Source organism: Myodes glareolus, chromosome 15 (genome assembly GCF_982192425.1).
Source record: "Myodes glareolus chromosome 15, mMyoGla1.1, whole genome shotgun sequence".
Lineage (NCBI taxonomy): Eukaryota > Metazoa > Chordata > Mammalia > Rodentia > Cricetidae > Myodes > Myodes glareolus.
Window position 1 is genome coordinate 6,639,561 of NC_142040.1, and position 17,630 is coordinate 6,657,190.

A 17,630-nucleotide genomic window follows, 5' to 3' on the forward strand; every position below is an offset into this window, starting at 1 on the left:
CCTCATTTGCCCTGCGACGTTCGAGGATGCCGGGCGCCCAGGATAAGCCAGTGGCCTGATAATTAATGAAATACAATATTTATGGCCCAATGTATTGACTCCGAGGCAAGCGCGCCTCTTAGATAGTCCGTGGGGGTCTGGCAAACAGGGGAGAGTGAGCAAACATAATGACCGGAGTACTTATGTCTATCGGGTTTGCTCACTTAAACCCGAGCTATGTAACATCATGATAAATATTAATATCCACCTTTCCAGCTCCTCAGCACCGCAGTCCTAACTCTCTTTTCCTGAGCGTTGCCCTTTACAAAAAGGCCAGAGAGGTGGTTTTTAACATAAAACGCTGCAAATATGAAAAATAGGTCACCAATAAAATTGGTCTCAGCATGGAGTGTAATTGCAACAAAGTGCCGCCGAGTAAAACCGCGGAGTGAGCTGGCTGGGGCGGCACAGTCGCGAACCATCTGGTGTGTATTAAAAGCGGTGCTGTAAATATTGCTGAGAGCTAATGCATTATCGGCTTCTATAAGTGCGCAGGGCCTGTAAGCTTTCCATATGTTAGAACATGTAGATCGGTGAGAGCAAGGAAAGGTGTCCTTTGAATCACCAGCTGCGAAAACATCGGTTTCCCCACTTTTGGTGGGATTTCGTCCGAAAAGTGTCGAAAGGACGTCTCCATTATCTATCCCCTCCCAGCACCCCTTGCCTCTTGTCTCACATCCTCTTTCTCTTTTTCCCTAGCTTTTCTCCAGCTCCCCTTCCAACCCTCCTCCCCTTTCCCTACTCTCCAAGGGGATAGGGCAGGCATTGCTGACGTCACTACACATCAGAAAAGAGAGTGACTGTTTCAGAGAGAGGAAGAAAAAAATTTCATGTGTTTTTCATCAGTGCTAAATTTTTGCCTTTTTAATAGAAATGAGGCGCCCAGCAAGGGTACCCTCCTGTTCTGGGGCTTGTAATCAGCACCGCTCCCTTTTATGGGGTGGTCCATGAGGCGGGAAGCCGCTCTTCATCCTGGGAGCTAAACGGTCCTGTGCGGGTTCTAATGGAAGAATCAGGTCTTTCGGATGAAACCGGGGAAAATAAAGTGCAAAGAGGAAGGGTGCACATCCACACCTCCCAATCAACCTTTGCCAAGCCGGCTGGAGGACTCCTGGCTCCCAGGCAGTTTTGGTTTGCACCCCAGAACTTCTTTTCTCTAGTACGCCCCTCCATACGTCCACCCCCCACATACTAAATTGCCACACACAGCATAGCTAATAATTTTCCTGCTGTCACATTACTGTTTCCGAGAAAAACAGCTCAAGTCTTCTCTTTTCTGATGATACCCCATATTTAAGCGTTTACTATAATCACACTCTCCTCTCCTCTGAGCCCCCCACCCCGTATTACTCAAATCTAGTGATCGGAACTCCCCCTGTGATGTCTCACGGAGATCGCGTCCTCTCAGAGTTGGCCTGATCTCTCTTACCCTTCCTAGTTCTTGCCACCCTCCCCTCCCGCTTCTTCCTCCCTTGCCCCTCTCACCTGTACACTCAGAACAAACCTCAGACCTGAGTGTGGGTGAACCTGCTTGCTGGCCATGACAATCCAGGTTCAATCAGCAAATGAATAAAACTCTTACTTTCTTTGATTTTGGCTGCAGGCTGCTTTCCCCCTCGGCGGTGGCCTCCTTTAATTATAGGAGCTATATTTCTTCCCTGGGAGACATTCAGGGGGATTTTTAGTTGGAAATTTGTGTCTGGTGAGTTATTTTGGATCCTGGACCAGTGAGTGAGTGGCCAGGACCCAGAGGCTCTAAGCGAAGTGCAGATTGAGACATACCAGTTTCTTCTAAAAGGATCATTTCATGTGGGAGGTTGGACACAAAGTTTGCACTCGTGACTAGCATTCCAGTGAGAGACATGCATATTTTAAAACAACAAAGGGAGCTGGAAAGAAGGTTGGGGGGGGCTGGAAAGAAGTTACTAAGTGACAAACATCTGTCAACATGGAATAACTTGTATGCTCCAATGTAAAACAATCTGGCCAGCTCTATAGAGTTCAAGGAACAGAATCTAGGATAGTAACATCGGTACATACTTGTTTATGGGAGATCTAGTTAAAAAAAAAAAAAGAGCCCACTCCATAAACAGAAGGACAATTAATACTGCACAAGTGAGCATAATTTTACAGTTATGTTTTCCTGAGTTAATAGAAAGTGAGATTCTGTGGGACTTTTGAAAAATGTTCTTTACTTTATTCCAATGGGGAGTGACAAAGCCAACCAGAGCAGGAGACAGACGAAGCTCAAACAGCCCTGCTCGCTGTGCCCAGCCATCTTTAACCAAGGGTCACTTTCACATGTGTGTGTGAGCCAAACACATAAACAGCCACCTCTCTCCTTGTCAACAAGGAGAAATGGCAAAATGTTTCCATGGGATTTTATCTCTCATTTAAACTTTAAACTTGGACTTTCAACAAGCATGTTACACCTTTAAAGAGAAAAGAAAAAAAAAAGTTCCTTCTTGAAGAAAGAAGTTATTAAAAGAAAACTAAAAGATGGTGCAAAATGCTGGTAGGCCTCTCTGGAAATACTCACATACACATGCACAAATGCACACACACACACACACACACACACACACACACACACACACACACACACTGAATATCCAACAATCACAGAGAAGTTCAGACTCCAACTTCCACTGAAAAATCTTTTTCTCTTCCATCTTCCAGATCTGAAGACAAAAGAAGAGAAGGGCTGGTGGTGAGCAGGATGCCTCTGCTAGTTGTCAGTGGAGGTCCATGGGTTAGGAATGCTAATGAGCCTGTTGGCCTGCTCAAGACTAGGTTCTGGCTTTCACACAGCATACAGCACACGCTCATACACACACATTGGGGTCCTGCAAGCTGGCTGACAGGCACACAGACAGAACATTCTGCCCGACCTTGTCTAGCCTTTTTTCTCTGAGCCCAGAGATCGATCGCTGACCCCACTATTGGGCCAAAGTTTTATTTATCTGACTGTTCAATGATATTATCAGCCTTAAATGTTATATACAGCAAATCTTCCTAAATCAACACAATAGGATGGCTTGCAGAGATCAGCTTGTTCTTTCTTAAGGAAATCTCTCTCTCTCTCTCTCTCTCTCTCTCTCTCTCTCTCTCTCTCTCCCCTCCATCTCTTCTCTTTTTATTCTTCGGAATTGGGGGTATTTTATAGGCTAGACTTGGTTGGGGATTTGATCACTAGCTTTCAGCTTGATTAGAAGAGGTCTTAGCTGTTCTGAAGATGTATAGACATCATTTTTTAGCTATCACTGAGATTCTCACGCAGGGGCGGGTTTCTCTTGTCAGCAGAATCCCACTGCCTAGATCCACTCTATTCTACATGATCTGGACTTCTCAAATTCAGATAGAAGGGAAAACAAGGGGTGGGGAGTCTGATGTGCAACTTTCCACAGTGTTAATTGTTTTCTTTCCTCTCAATTACATTCATAAACCTATTTTCTGCTTTGCATGTTATTTCTTTGTGCTTCAAAATTGAAACCACGTGCTGTCTTTTCCCTCTGCACACACAGTAAATGCATTGCCCCCTCCCCCAACCCATCACGTTACTATTTACATCTTGGTTACTCACTCTGCGACCTGGCCCCAGAAAAAGAAATTGGCCACGAGGAAGTAGGTGAAGCTTTGTCAAAGTATCTCTCAAATCCAAATCTCAAACCCTAATTTCTAGAGAAGACTCCAGGTTTCACTTCCGCATACCTCTGTACCTTGCACAGGTGTTTGAAGCTTTCTTGGGGAGCGTTAGCAGGGAGAACATTCAAGAAGAAAGACAGTCCATCGACTTTGGGTCTGCTCTACAGGCCCACCCCAGCCCTTGCTCTCGAGTCAGCTGGGGGTCACAGCATGCCACTATTATTCTCCTGCTCTAAGATCTTGGGCGTAGCAGGCCCTGAGCCCGAACTAGCCCCGAACTGCTCCCTGGGGACAGGGCCTTCCCAAGCAAAGAAGTCCGAAGCTAAATAAATAAATATATAAATAAACAAACTCTGGAGGGGGAGGGGGAGTTGGAAAATGGATTCCCTGACAAGAAGAGATAATAAATGAGGGGCGCTTTCAGACAGATATCTCAGACGTGAAATTGCACCCAGCTGGTTGTGTAAGCAAACAAATAGTTTCATGTTAGGAACTCTCAACTTGTGGCTTGATGAATAGAACACGACAGAGGTAAATGGGACTTTAACTCATTTAGGAATAGGACTCTTTGGCTTCCAGAGTAAAAGGCCCAGTAATGCCACAGAGCCCAAACAAGCTCTTTAACAAGAGTTTTATTAATTCCCACTTGTGTCCCCCACCCCACCCCCTACCCCGTCCTGATGCTTCTCATGGTCCTCTATTTGCAGGGCATTCAGATGATGTGTTCTGAGTAACAGGGCAGCGCCCCAGACATGAGTCAGCCAGTGGAGGAATGGAAGGGTTGCCTATGCATGGATAAAAGGAGAGAGAACATTTTCAAAAACAAACATATTTATTTATTTATTTTTTGCACAGCCCTAAAGAGCTTTGGTTTGGGTTCCAGCTGGCCAGCGTCTCCAGGACCCTGTCCCGTGCTGCTGCCAGAGGCCGAAGTACAAGGTGAACAGGAAACGATCCACATCTCTGCCTGGACTTCCTTTCACCCAGCCTGATAACAAGCTAGAAGTGGTGTGGGAAGAACAGAGTATGTCAAAGGTCACACCTTCCCATTCTGTGGTTGCCCTAGGAGCTGCGAGGGCACACCCTGGTTTCCCTAGCAATTTCTCAAAGCAACATGTCCCCAAAGTGGCCTTCTAATAGTTTCAGCTAAGGTAGTTTAAATCTACTTCAAAGTCGCTAAAGTTCTCAGGTACCCAGCAAGTGTTTGGATTAGAAAAAAGCATTAACCCTTCCTAAACGGGTATTTGAAGATAAAAGTTATTTTTCGTGCGCTGCCTCCAGTTTGAAGACGTCGTATTTCCACTGACTCTGCAGAACCCATGTTTTCTCATGCTCCATTGTGTGTGTGGGGGGTCTCCATTTTCCCAAATTTTGAGGGGCAGGCGTTACTTCTCCTGAGCCATACAGAAACCTCGACACTCACACCTTGCTTCCATGGCTCCCCCTGGCGCCTAGCGTGAAAGTGGTTCAACACAGAAGACCCTCCAGCGGGCCACCCAGGCCACCCAGACAGAAGGAGCCTGCTCCACCTGGCTTCTGCTTCAGGCCCACGACCACAGAAATTACCAGGGCCAGAGAAATCACAAGATGCTCAACTCAAGCAGTCTGGCTACTACTGGAACCTATTTCTGGAGCTGAGAGCCCCAAGGTTGCTCTCCTGGCCCCACGTGCACCCACTAAGGCCAGTCAGGAAACATAGGATACTTCTGGGTTGTAGGTTCCAACAGAAGTTTAGGTGTCTTGGTTTTGGTTCCTCAACCTTCCCTTAGGGTGAGCGGATTTGTGTGTGTGTGTGTGTGTGTGTGTGTGTGTGTGTGTGTGTGTGTGTGTGTGTGGTCTCTGTGTCCTATGCTCCAAAAGTGGGAAATCTTTGCGGGTTCAAGCAGCTGTGCAGCCTAGCATGGGCGAGCAACTCCTGATTCTCGTGGAGTTCTTCTCTATCTTAAGAGACCTAGATCTCTGATTCTAGAAACACAACTTTGTCTCCGTATATATTGCAGGCTGGGCAGAAAAAAATACTGCTTCGTATTCCCAAACGGGCCAGTGGGCAAATATTCCTGTCCCCTCCCCCCATTCCAGGTTTCCTGGCTCTTGGAGGTGCCTCTAGGGAGGCGCTTCTTTCCGCTTTGATTGGCTGGGAGGTTGGGCCCAGGCTTACAAAAGTCGCTGGGATTCTTGAGCACCCCGCTGACCCCAGTCTGCTAGAGTCAAATCACCGCTGACAGCCTGGAATCCTGAGGAAGTGCCTTGTTCCTCTTGGACCTGTGCTGCCTGCCTTTTTCTACACTGGGCATCTTGTGCTTGGGCCTCCATATTGAAATTAATTGAAAAGTACATTTCAGAACTGCGAAAATGTTTATCTGTTTTCATCAGAGGGATCACACTGTAATGAATATATTTACATCTCATTTCAAGAAGGCAGGAAAGATCGGTGAACTCTATTGGCAGCTCGGCTCCCCTCCGCTCAGTGCCCTAGCTGCAGCCCACCCTTGAACCCACTCTCTGTCACTGGTCAGTCTGTGAGGGTTCCCAGTACTTCTTAGGAGTTCCCTGGGTTAAACATGACCTTCTTTCTGTCCCCCTCTGCCTCGGGTGTCCAGACCCGAGGGAAAATGAATTTAGGCCCAAAGACTCTACACCCTGCCTGTCTAGGTGCGCAGTTTAGGTAGTCCTCTAGCGGTCTGGTTTGAGACCATTGACCTCCAGTGGCCTCGCGCTTCGCAGAGGCTGTGCTGCATTCAGATCATGAAAAAACGTCAAGCAGGTGGGGTTCGCTTAAGAATTATAGGGACCTGGAAACTTCCATACAGCAAAGTGAAAGCACAAGAATACGGATGGTTCCTGAAAGTGAGCTCTAGCCTCAAATAAGCCTGTCTAGGGCCAGGGGTGGGGGAATGTGTGCGAAAGAGGGGTTTTATTTTTAAAGATCTGGCGTTATTAATACGTTAAAGAAGCGCTCCCTTGGCAGTATGTGTTCTCACAGCTTCAACTCAGATCCCATAAAACACTCAGAGGCTGAAGGCTGTCACAGAGCGTGCCCCTCAACGCTCGCCCACCTAGATAGACGCCTCAAGGACAGACACTTTCGGGAAGAACCCAATCCAGTCCAGCTTCCGAAGTACCATGGGGGAGGGTTTAGGAGGAGTGGGAGGGTGGCTCCAGTTCTAACTGGGAAGCCTAGGACAAGAGCCGGGAGAGAAGGGCAAACTATAAGTACGTAGACCTCCAGGGACACCCAAGAAAGAACAAAGTCCAAATTCCTGGCGCTGCTGTCTCAGAGGCAGGGAGAGGCAACACCCAGCTTGTGACCCACCCAGACTCAGAAGCTTTGAGGAATCTCTCCCCACCCCCATCGAGGGTCAGCTAAGTAAACCTATGCAAATCCTCCCCAGCTCAGCAAGTTTCCCACAACAATTAGAGTCTAGGTGTACTCGCACTGGGTCACAGCGCCTGGGTCTGTAAGGCCCAAGTGCCTGGAAATTGTGCCCCAAAGGCAAGGCGGCAACCTGTCTAGCTGTGCTTAGGGTTGCCCTTGAAGTGATGTCACAGACTGCTGTCTGCCACCCAGACTCCTGCCCTCCCCTCACACATCCCACACAGCCTGGCCTTTCCTTCAGCTATACAAAAGTAATGCAACGACTGCTGTAAGAAACAGATGCAGCCAACGTGGACTGGGCCTGAACAGTTCCCTCTCCATCACAAAAATCCAGATTCTAATAATATTCAAGAGAGAAATTATCCAAAGGTTTCTCTTTCTCTGATGGTGTAGTTCAAGTAACCAGACACATGGGTTTTGCTAAATTCTTTTATTTTTGTTTAAATTTTCACTTCAATTTTAATTCTTGAAGAACAGCCTCACCAACATATATCGCACTCATTGTAAGAAGCAAAGGGTTATATCAAAAATTATTAGTATAGAATCACAGGAAATCTGGTTTGGAACCAGAAAAAAATACAAAACAGATATAGATACATAGACACAGGACATTTTTTATAATTATTTGGAAAATGTTATTTTCCCCTAATCTTGTTCCTTTTTTCTTTATGTGCATACGATGTTTAAATTTTACAAAAAATGAAAATAAAGACTAGTATTTTACAAAATGAATAACAATGTTCAGTGTGTGTGTTTCTACATAGAATTCAGTCCGCTCCCGTATGAGTTGTTTTCTGTACAGAATATATCCACATCCATCCACAATAAATCCTGGAAGGTCCATTAGAATCCTTCTATTTTATTAAATTTCTCAAGGTCCTCTCTCCGAAAAATTTGTTGCCATTTTCTCACCAGACATGAGGTCCTTTTTCTTTTTCTTTTCCAATATACTTACATAATAGATCAGACCCTAAATAAGTCTCTTTTCCTCCTAGTTCGCAGCTCAGGCTGTGTTCCTGCAGAGTAGGCTGCCCTTGTCCCCAGCCCTCCTCCCCTCTGTCTGGCCAGCCTGGTCCATCACACCAGCATCCCAAGGCTTTTGAGTACTTGGTCTGGGTGAGTCCTCTTAGTCTCTAGGGGGTCAGGGACAGGAGCAGATGGAAATGCCCAAAGTCTAGGAACACTGGATGGACATGTAAGGCCAGTTGAAACTGCTCCCAGACAGCAACATATCTCGGATGAGAGTCTCGATGGGGGTTTTACCTACCAAACGCACGAAGAAGAGCTGCTCGATGACAGAGGAGGACACTGTGCGAAGAGAGGGCAATCGCAGCAGCAGTTTGCCAAAGCGACTGGGCTGGTTGGGATACTGGCTCCTCACATATTCCTCCAGGGCACACTGCGATTTCTCCTGCAGACTTTCGATGTGGGCAGCATCCGACAGGCCACAAGCGTCTGCCAGAGCAGCCACAGGAGGGAGAGACAGGGAAAGGGGGACAGAGGATTAGGTTAGTGAGCAGTAAAGGCACACAGCCATTAATGTTTTGAGTAGAAAAGGAAAAAGAAATAGGAGAAAAAGAAAAGCAGTCCTTTCTTCTATGCAAAGAGGCTCCTTTCTAAGCCATACTCTTTCCCATCCACCACACAAATAAAAGTTAAGCACCTCCCTATGCCTAGGGAACAGGAAAGAGACACACACGCACGCAGAAGTACAACCTTGCCATCCCACTCCTAGAGAACAGGAAAGAGACACACATGCACACAGAAGCACAACCTTGTCATCCCTTTGTTTTTGCTCTTTCACCTTTGGATTAAATAATGTAGGATGGTGGATCCATGTTTGCTGTGTATAGGAACCTGTTCTCGCCTGTAGGGGAAAATCTTTCTGGTTGTGCTCATTAAAAGAAAGGCATTTGTCCCCTTCCCTCTGGATTTTGGGCTCTTGGAACTCCTGAAGAAATATGCAGACTTGGATGTAGTTTTTGGAGGCTTCTTGGAGTCTCCTCTCAAACCAAATGACCCCAACCAGCAAGCTCAAGGAGAACCTAGATTGTGTAGTGAATACATATGGCGGGGGGGGGGGGGTAAGGGATCACAAGCTGTCAGAACTGAGAATCAGATCAAGTTCATGGTATAGCAATACAGGATTTGAGATCAACTATATATGCAAGCAAGGACTCGGCAACAAATCCTCAGTGAGAGTGGATACTCCTATCTGTTCCTCAGGTCAAGTAATTGAAAATTGGTCGCATCTCTGCAAGATATATAATTACCAGGAGAAATATGGCTCAGTTACTTCAGGCTGCAAAAAAGAAATATCTACAGTGATCAGACACAATGTTATGTTAGAGGCAGCTGATACTCTGTCTCAGAACTGGAGGAGTGGAGGATTAAGGATGGCTTTGCCGAGAGCTAGGTTTCCTGTAGCAGGACCAAAGGAGATGGGACAAGGCACTTCATACAATGATGGCAACCAGAAACTTTTATGCTTCTTTCAAACCAACCAAAACCCTTTTAGGTCCAGACAGCAGATTATCCTATATCCGCTAACCAGGGCCAAGGGAAGAGGGAAGAACACGGAATCAGGGAAACAGAGTGAAGCTTCTCCCTTACTCCCTATATTATTTCTTATTATTAATAACACATATTTTAAAATTAGGAAGATCACAGAGGAACCCTTAGGTGATCAGGAGGTTGACTAAGGATCAAAGATGAAGTTTGCTAATATATAAATCTAGGAAGGAATTTACATATCACAATACTTGTAAAAGAACACTTTGTAATGGGGAAGTGTGACCCCAAGAATAAAATTTTGGATTATTCAAATCCAAATCTGAGTCCACTGTTTTCATGCTGTGTATTCTTACGGTTCAAGACCTGAAGTCACAAAGCCCTCTTCCACCTTCATCTGCAAGGGTATGGCCTCAAGCAAAGACACAAATAAAATTACTCATAACTCAAGAACTTCTAGGCAAGTCTCCTCTGACCTCAGGGCCAGACTGGGGTTCTCTCAGATGTTTAACTGCTCCATCCAGCTGATGCAGTACATCCACACTGGCCTGAGTTGGGAAGCCAGGGAGATTATTAGGTCAGGAGAGGAGCACATTGGGATTTCACTGCTTAATGTGGGGACTCTGAGATCTGCCTGTGGACCTGCTTTCTAGAATAGCCTTGCTAAAACAGACTTGTATTTACATATATCTTGTATTATATACATTTTCTGTCTCTCATGCCATGTAATAGTCAGCCACAGACAACACAACAGGAGAAAGATCCATTAACACCCCAACAGATTATTCCTTAAAGATCCATATGACATGCTCTCAGGTCAGTAAAGCATCACAGTCCTTAAAGTGCAAGGTCTCTTTCTCACTCACATATAGGTGACTCCAAGGAGAAGCCTGGACAGGTATACTAGGGACCTGCACTACTGCTCCCACCTTTAGATGGAATTCCTATTTCTAGGTCTGTCTTTCATCCACCAGAAGTCCTAGTTCTGGCCCGGCCTCACACACTGAGTAGTCATTCACCCTGCAGCAGAATTCTCCCATCTGTGGACAGGCAGTGTGAGTGCTTGAATCAATTGTGTTGTGGCGGCAAAGGTGAGGTGAGCAAAGGGTGTAATTTAGTCCATATTTGCACTTGATGAATTATATTACAGATAAGAAAAGGAGACAGAATATACGAAATCCACATCTCACTTTTTATATGGTAGTGTCAATGTGGGAACCTTCAATATTTCTTCTACAGTATATGGAAAAGAAATTATGTAAATAAATAACCATTACTGCTCAGGCCCTCCCGGCTTAGCCTTTGTAGTGCAGAGAATGTATTTCATGTTGTGCATTCAGAAGAGTTTAGTGTTCAGGAAATATAGATGTAATCAGCTGCCATAACTAGAAATCAAAGTTATTATTGTGCTGAAAATGGATTTATTGTATTTATGTTAACTAGATGGCTCTTTTCAGAGTCAGCCTCATTTATTTGAAGGAATATTTAGGTATATGAATTAAAGAATTTTCTTAAAAGCAAGTTCAGGTCATGACCTAGTCTTTGGATGCTGTCCAGAATATTAAGGATTAAACATACCATCCGGAGGCCAAATGTGAAAACCACCACAGGGGACCCCCATGCCAGCTTCAAATACTTAGCCCGAACAAGCCACATTGGACAATATGTCTAAAACTGTCTTTTCCATCATTCAAAGTTTGCTTAAAAGTTGGATGACTTTTGAGAAGGCTTCCCATGAATTCCCTTCTTCCCATGAAATTCCCTTCTGGCTAGCAATCAAAACAAGTTTAGTCAAGAGTGGAAATCTGCTATATGGAAGGAAGGTGAGTAAATTACTACTGACAGTTCTGTTTCCATGCTCAGATATTCTGCCTGTGATTTCCCAACAAAATAATGTTATTCTTCACTTCTCAGCACCCCCTTGCACCTGGAAAACATGGCTCAAAATACTTCTTTGGATTTTTTGAAAAAGAACTTCTCACAGGAATGCCTTAGGATGGGAAGCCTGCATAATTCTGCCACATTCCCTGGAGCCGCACAATCCTAGGCCTCTCCCTGGGAACATATACCAGATCAGCAAAGTCGAGGGGATTCAAAGAACTTCAAGGACATCAGGGAAAGGGAAAAGAGACCTTTCCTGAGAAAACCCCTGTCCGACTAGCTCCAAGTCACACCTCTGCTTTAAGACACTTAACTGGGTGAGATTTTGAAACCCTAGTTTTTCTTCACTGGCTCCCTTCCTGATGGATTTGGCTAAAGCCATGGGTAGGAGAATGCCAGCAAGGCCTAGGCCTGCCAGAGTCAAAGGATCCTGGTCGCCGCCTCCCAGGCTCTTTGTCACTCTTGAAAAACACATTTCCATCAAGGAGACTTATTAAGATAAAATGCATTCAAACACCGAGGAACCAGTTCAATAAATCTTCCATTTGTTTTAAGTTTGCACTTTATCCCCTTGCAAAGAATAAGACCACTCTCACTAGCAGACCTGCATTGGCGCTGGAAGTAAAGGGAGTGGGGGGAGCAGCCCAAGTCCACGACTCTGGCCACCTTGCATACAAATGAGCTGTTCTTGTCTAAATAAATTATCTGCTTCTCTGATCGATATTAATACTACATTTGCTACATTACAATATTGTGCAAATTTAAGAGTCATTTTGGTACAATGTAAATATGATTCTTCATGCATGGAAGTCAGGAAATATTGATATATTATCCGACTGCTTACTGTTCAACAAGGCCTTGTTTGGGAAAGATATTTTTGCCATCTCTGTTCAAGGATGGTTTTAATTTGGCTTTGGAGGGCTTGGCTCTAGGATAGATTTATTAGAATGGTTTATTTCTTCTCCTAATGGAGAAATTAAAAACAATAATGCCAAGAGCAGTGGTAAAACTGCAGCTAACCTTCCTCACAGTGGGCAGGGCCCAAGGCCCATCTAAGCAGCTCAGCTCCCACCAGAGTCCTTGCGGGCTTTGTTTGTGTTTCCGCTGTTACCTGCGGTCCCTGGTGTTTGTATGTTTCCCTCTTGCAAGTTTCAATAATAAAAGGCGGGTAGTGTTCTCACACACTCAGACCAGAGCCCTTCAAAGGCAACGTTAATTCACTTTCCTGGAAGTTAATTTGAACCATCTATCATAAGAGAGATTGTTAACAAGCTTGCTACCACCGCCTACACTTAATTTGATATTTTTAAGGCATCATTTAAAATTTCCAATGTTCTTGTGTTTTGCATAGCTATGAAATTTATCTCCCGGCCCGGAATCCTCTCATGCTTGCGGGCTTTACAGTATTGCTTTTGTTTTTTATCTTTCTTGTTTAGATAGAATCCGTTTTTTATGACCCTCAATAACCCCAGCAACTGCAAACATGAATGGTTTCCGATAAGGGAAAATCAGGCAGCAATAAAGCGGGATTATTTATGATTTATTTGTGCGTATTCTTCTCTTTCCGCCTCTGTCTGTGTCTCACTGTCGGGAAACTCATCCAAGGAGAGAGCCACACAGAGTAGGAAGCCACCTTCCCACGTTCTCTTCCTTCTGTAGCGTTCCTCCCCCAGAAAGACTGAGCTCTGGCACACACCACACACACACACACGCACACACACACACACACACACACACACACACACACACACACACACACACACACACACGGAGCCACTATCCTCAGAGTATTGCCTCTCCCCCTCCCCAGACTGTTGCCTCTGTCTAAGGCGTGCGGGGGTCCAGGTCGTCAGGCCAGGCCGCCGGCCTCCCCGGAGCTGCTCAGCTCCAGCACCGCTAAGCTCCCAAGATGGCAGCGGCGCGGCCCGCGACAACCACGTACTGGGGCTGCAGATCCTGGGCAGGCCTAAGGTGGGGTGAGGGCCGAGCCTCACAGCGGCAGTGGCTGCGCGGGAGAAGCGGAAAGCTAGGCTCCCGCCGCACGGTGCCCGCGCCAGCTCCCGGCACAGTCTGCCCTCCCCCGCGACCGCATCCTCACCTGACGTGAACAGCACGATGGCTTTGAGGCAGCTGTACTCTGCAGAGTCGACGTGCAGCGCCTTGAGCTTCTCCACCTGTTCCTGAAAGATGCGGATGTGGTCCATGAAGGCCACGACGCGGTCCGCGGACATGGGCGAGGCGTGGAGGCCGGCAGCAGCCAGCAGCGGCGCCACGTGCAGGGGCATGGAGCACTGGGCCGCGTTGAGCACGAACAGCTCGCTCCAGGTGAGGCGTAGCAGAGACACCTGGTCGGTGATCTGCAGATCCGGGAAGAAGGGGATGTTGCGGGCCCACTCGACGGCGCTGAAGAGGAGGCGCGCGGCCAGCTCGCAGATGTTCTCGATGCCCATGATGTTGTTGGGCTGCATGCACTGGCTGCCATAACGAGACGTGGGGTAGGGCTCTGCGCGCAGCAGCAGCGAGATGTAGCCGGACAGGTAGCAGTGGCCATTGAGGGGGTCCCCGTTTGTGAGTGCGTACTGGCCTGGATTGGGCTGGGTTGGAGGCATTCTTCCTCGCTGAACCGCTGACAAAAAGAAAGAGAGAAAAGAGGCAATGTGCATCCAGGGGGCTTGTGAACATTGCCGAGCCGCAACGCGCACCCAACGCAATGCAGTTCTTTCCCCGCAGTCATAGCTCTCGGAGCATCTTCTCCTGCTGGCTCTCACTCACAGACCATATTGCCAGGAGCTCTCGGTGAAGCCTGCTACCTTCACTGGCTCGGTGTGTTCATCCATAGCCTGCACCCCTGGCTTCTTCAGCCAGGGAAGAACTAGGCCTGACTTCAAGGTCCCTAGCTCTGCCTGGCCAAGAAAGTAACACCCAACCCCCCAGCTACTAAGAAGCAACACACAGATAAATGAAACCCCATTCATCCTGCCACAATAATACAAATCGAGGTTTAAAAAAAAAGTGAAACCAGAAAAAGGCTATAGTACCAGGCACAAGCCTTAATGCACTCTTTGCTTGCAAAGCAACAGCGTTCACTGCATAAAATGTTCCCATCATCGCTAAAGTGCCTCAGAATTATCTTTAAAAGAGATACAAGTTACATATCTTACTGACCACTTACAACTTTTGACCAGAGAGTAAGCACTCCCCACACCCTCTCCCATTTCCCCCTTCTGTTTGTCCCATACAAAGCTCTCACTATTAAAAGCAACAGAAATTTGAAATATTTCAAGAAAAAGTTGAACTTACAGTAGCCAAACATTATTGAAAAAAGTAGGAAATATAATTAATGTCTGTCTGTCCTGCGCGGTGCCACTGCAACCTGCAGCCAGCTTTTGCCCAGTGAATGCACGAGCTTGCAACTGCAAAAACACTGGATTCATTAACCATCTGAATGCAAAACGTAAGCATGCTTTGAGTTCTTAAAGCTGACCAAAGGCTTTTTTTTTTAATGTGTATGTTTTACTTCGACAGTGCCAGCATTTTAAACTGCCATGTAAACAAAGACAACTTTAGGGAAAGTTAGGACTTCTGAACTCTCCCTCCCACCCCACAACAAATTAGTAGAGATGGTCCATGTCCACAGAGCTCTCCTATTTCAGGTTGGGCACTGTTGTCTTTGGTTCTAATTCCAAGGAGAGTTGCAGTGCAATTTAACGTTCTTGAAACACAATGGTTAGAATACTTTTTCTAATTATAGTTTTGAACTTGGCAGTTATTTTTCAATTAAATGAGAGCACAATTCAAAGTTGTTTTTCTTCCCAGAAGCCTATAGAATCTCCCTGGAGCTAGAAATGAAGTCGTCATATTTGCCTTCTCCTTGAGATCTGAAGGAATTCAATTTCTTTCCTTGTGACATATAAAATATAATTTTGAAGTCAATTACAAGAAGAAGTAATCTACATTCTGCAAAATTGACTGGTTCACTAATCTGACTGTAAGATATCTTTAATGATTGTCAGGAGATAAACTTTAACTATAAACCGCTAAATCTATTTGTAAGAAAAGTGCTCCGTCTCCAGCCATATGAACATGAAGCATATCCAAATTCAACATCAAAAGTTGTGTTTAATAAAAAAACAAAAACCCATACAGCACATCGACTAAATGATGCAGAAAAGCTCACGCCAGCTGCAGCCTATGCATTATAGCCAAATCAGAAGAATCGGTAAATGCCGTTGTAAATTGTAATTTGTATGCAGTATTTAAGCAGAGGGTGGAGTTTGATGAAGAAATAAAACGAGTATCAAGCTCTAAAAATGACAATACTGTGAAGGCAGGGTTCAGTCACAAACTTTCCTTTCAAAGTCGAGGGGTGAAAACAAGGCCACAGCTCGGGAGGAGGCGGCCCCAGATCCCAGAAGAGGAGAGGGAACCAGTGAACGGCCAGAAGCTCCCCTCCCCCTAATTAGACCTACAAGTGCAATAAATCTCACTCCTCTTTTTCCAAGCTAAGCTTCCTAAAGGATGAAGGCAGCAATGAATCTACGGTTCAGGATCCTCCAGCCCCAGTCCTCTCCCATTATACATAAAGGGTACAGTAAGGTGGAGGGAAAAGTGAAATGAAGGAAAAAACAAAAACAACAAACACGGAGACAGTTTTCTGCGAGGAATAAGCACCCCTCCTGCCCAAGTTCATGCCAACACAGCCCCAAGCATCCTCACACACAGGCGGGAGCGAGACACACACGGAGCACATCCAACAGAGAAAGGGAGGGGATTTTTAAACCACAGCTCACGATCCCAGGGACACAATCCTGAGCAGGCAGCGGGAGGGGTGGAGGAGCCGGGGAGAGGAGCGCAGGCCGGGAGGGGGAGGCAGCGGCAGCGAGCTGGAAGGGGGGGGGGGGACGTTGGGGGAGGAAGGCAGCCAGGATTGGGAAGCCCGGACCGGCTGGGACCACAGGAGCCCCATCCCCACAGCCACAACCACCCGGGCGAGGGAGAAAGAAAGAGCAGGGAGGCGGGCGAAGCGCAGGGAGAGAAGCAGAGAAGAAATATTCACCTTCCCGCCTCATGCCCACTTTGAGGCACTTCTTGAGGCGGCAGTATTGGCACTGGTTGCGGTGGTGCTGGTCGATGGGACAGTTCCTGTTGGCACGGCATGTGTAAGTTAAGTTCCTGCGGACGCTCCTCTTGAAGAAACTTTTGCAGCCCTCGCAGGTGAATTGGCCGTAGTGCTTGCCGCTCGACTTGTCCCCGCACACCACGCACTCGATGTGCTGCTGGCTCTGGCCCGAACCGGGCGGGCCCTGGCCCTTGTCCCCCGCCGTGCCGGGGGTGGCGGGCGCTCCGGGCTGGCCCGGGGTCTGCGGCGTGTGCGGCGCGCCGGAGCCCGCCTGCTGCTGCTCGCCGCCGCCGCCGCCGCGGGCTGCCTGCGCTGCGGGGTTGGGGCCGCCGGGGTTGCCCCCGGCCACGTCGTCCTGCGGATCTCGCCAGCTGCTAACTACCATTGCCATATCTTTGGGCCCGGGGAGCGCTGGGGGGAGCCGAGCTGCTCGCCGAGGGCCGCGGGGCGCGCGGGAGCGCTGGGAGGGGAAGGGGAAAGGGAAGGGGGGAGGGGGAGGGGGCGGGGGGCCCACCGGGCGCCCCGGGGTCGCCGGAGCCGAGCCCGAGCCGGGCACCGGCCTCTGCCTGTGCCGCTGCCGCTGCTGCCGCCGTTACTGCCTCGGCCGCCCCGCTGCTGCTGCGCGCCCGCCCGCCCTGCTGGCGTTTTGTTGTGGTTCCTGCTGTTTTCTTTCTCTCTTTTTGCAGCCCCCCCAGGCTCTCAGGCTCCCCCCCCAACACCCCTGCTCCCCTCGCCCGCTCCCCCCGCGCTCCGTTCCTGGGGGGGCCGCGCTCTCTCTCCCCCCTCCCCACCCCCCGGCGAGCGAGCTCCCTTCTCTCGCTTTTTTCTTCTTCCCCAAGTTGCAAAATCAGAAATGGCACAGGCGGCAGCCGGGAGCGGCGCGGGGCGCAGCGCCGGGGGCGGCGGGCATGGGCCACGGCGCGCGCACACACTCGCCCTCCGCCTCGCCCGCACCCCCGCGCACACACACACTCTCACACACACTCGCTCACCCGCGCCGGGCGCCCGCCCGCCCGCCGGCCGCTTGGGCTACGCGCAGCGCGCGGGCTGAGCCGACAT

General features: G+C 48.0%; 1 protein-coding gene across 2 annotated transcripts; it reads right to left on the minus strand.

Moving 5' to 3' along the window:
- Positions 1-7,475: 7,475 nt before the first annotated feature.
- On the minus strand, positions 7,476-17,265 carry Nr2f1 (nuclear receptor subfamily 2 group F member 1). Of its 2 annotated transcripts, none has more exons than XM_048424070.3 (3): positions 16,509-17,265; positions 13,551-14,078; positions 7,476-8,515 (listed from the first exon to the last, which is right to left on the minus strand). In XM_048424070.3, the coding sequence occupies exons 1-3, from the start codon at positions 16,960-16,962 to the stop codon at positions 8,235-8,237; spliced, it is 1,263 nt and encodes a 420-aa protein (XP_048280027.2). In that variant the 5' UTR covers positions 16,963-17,265; the 3' UTR covers positions 7,476-8,234. The 2 variants fall into 2 exon arrangements, with proteins under 2 accessions (XP_048280027.2, XP_048280022.1); XM_048424065.3 differs by lacking the exon at positions 16,509-17,265 and adding an exon at positions 14,753-16,266.
- Positions 17,266-17,630: the final 365 nt, after the last annotated feature.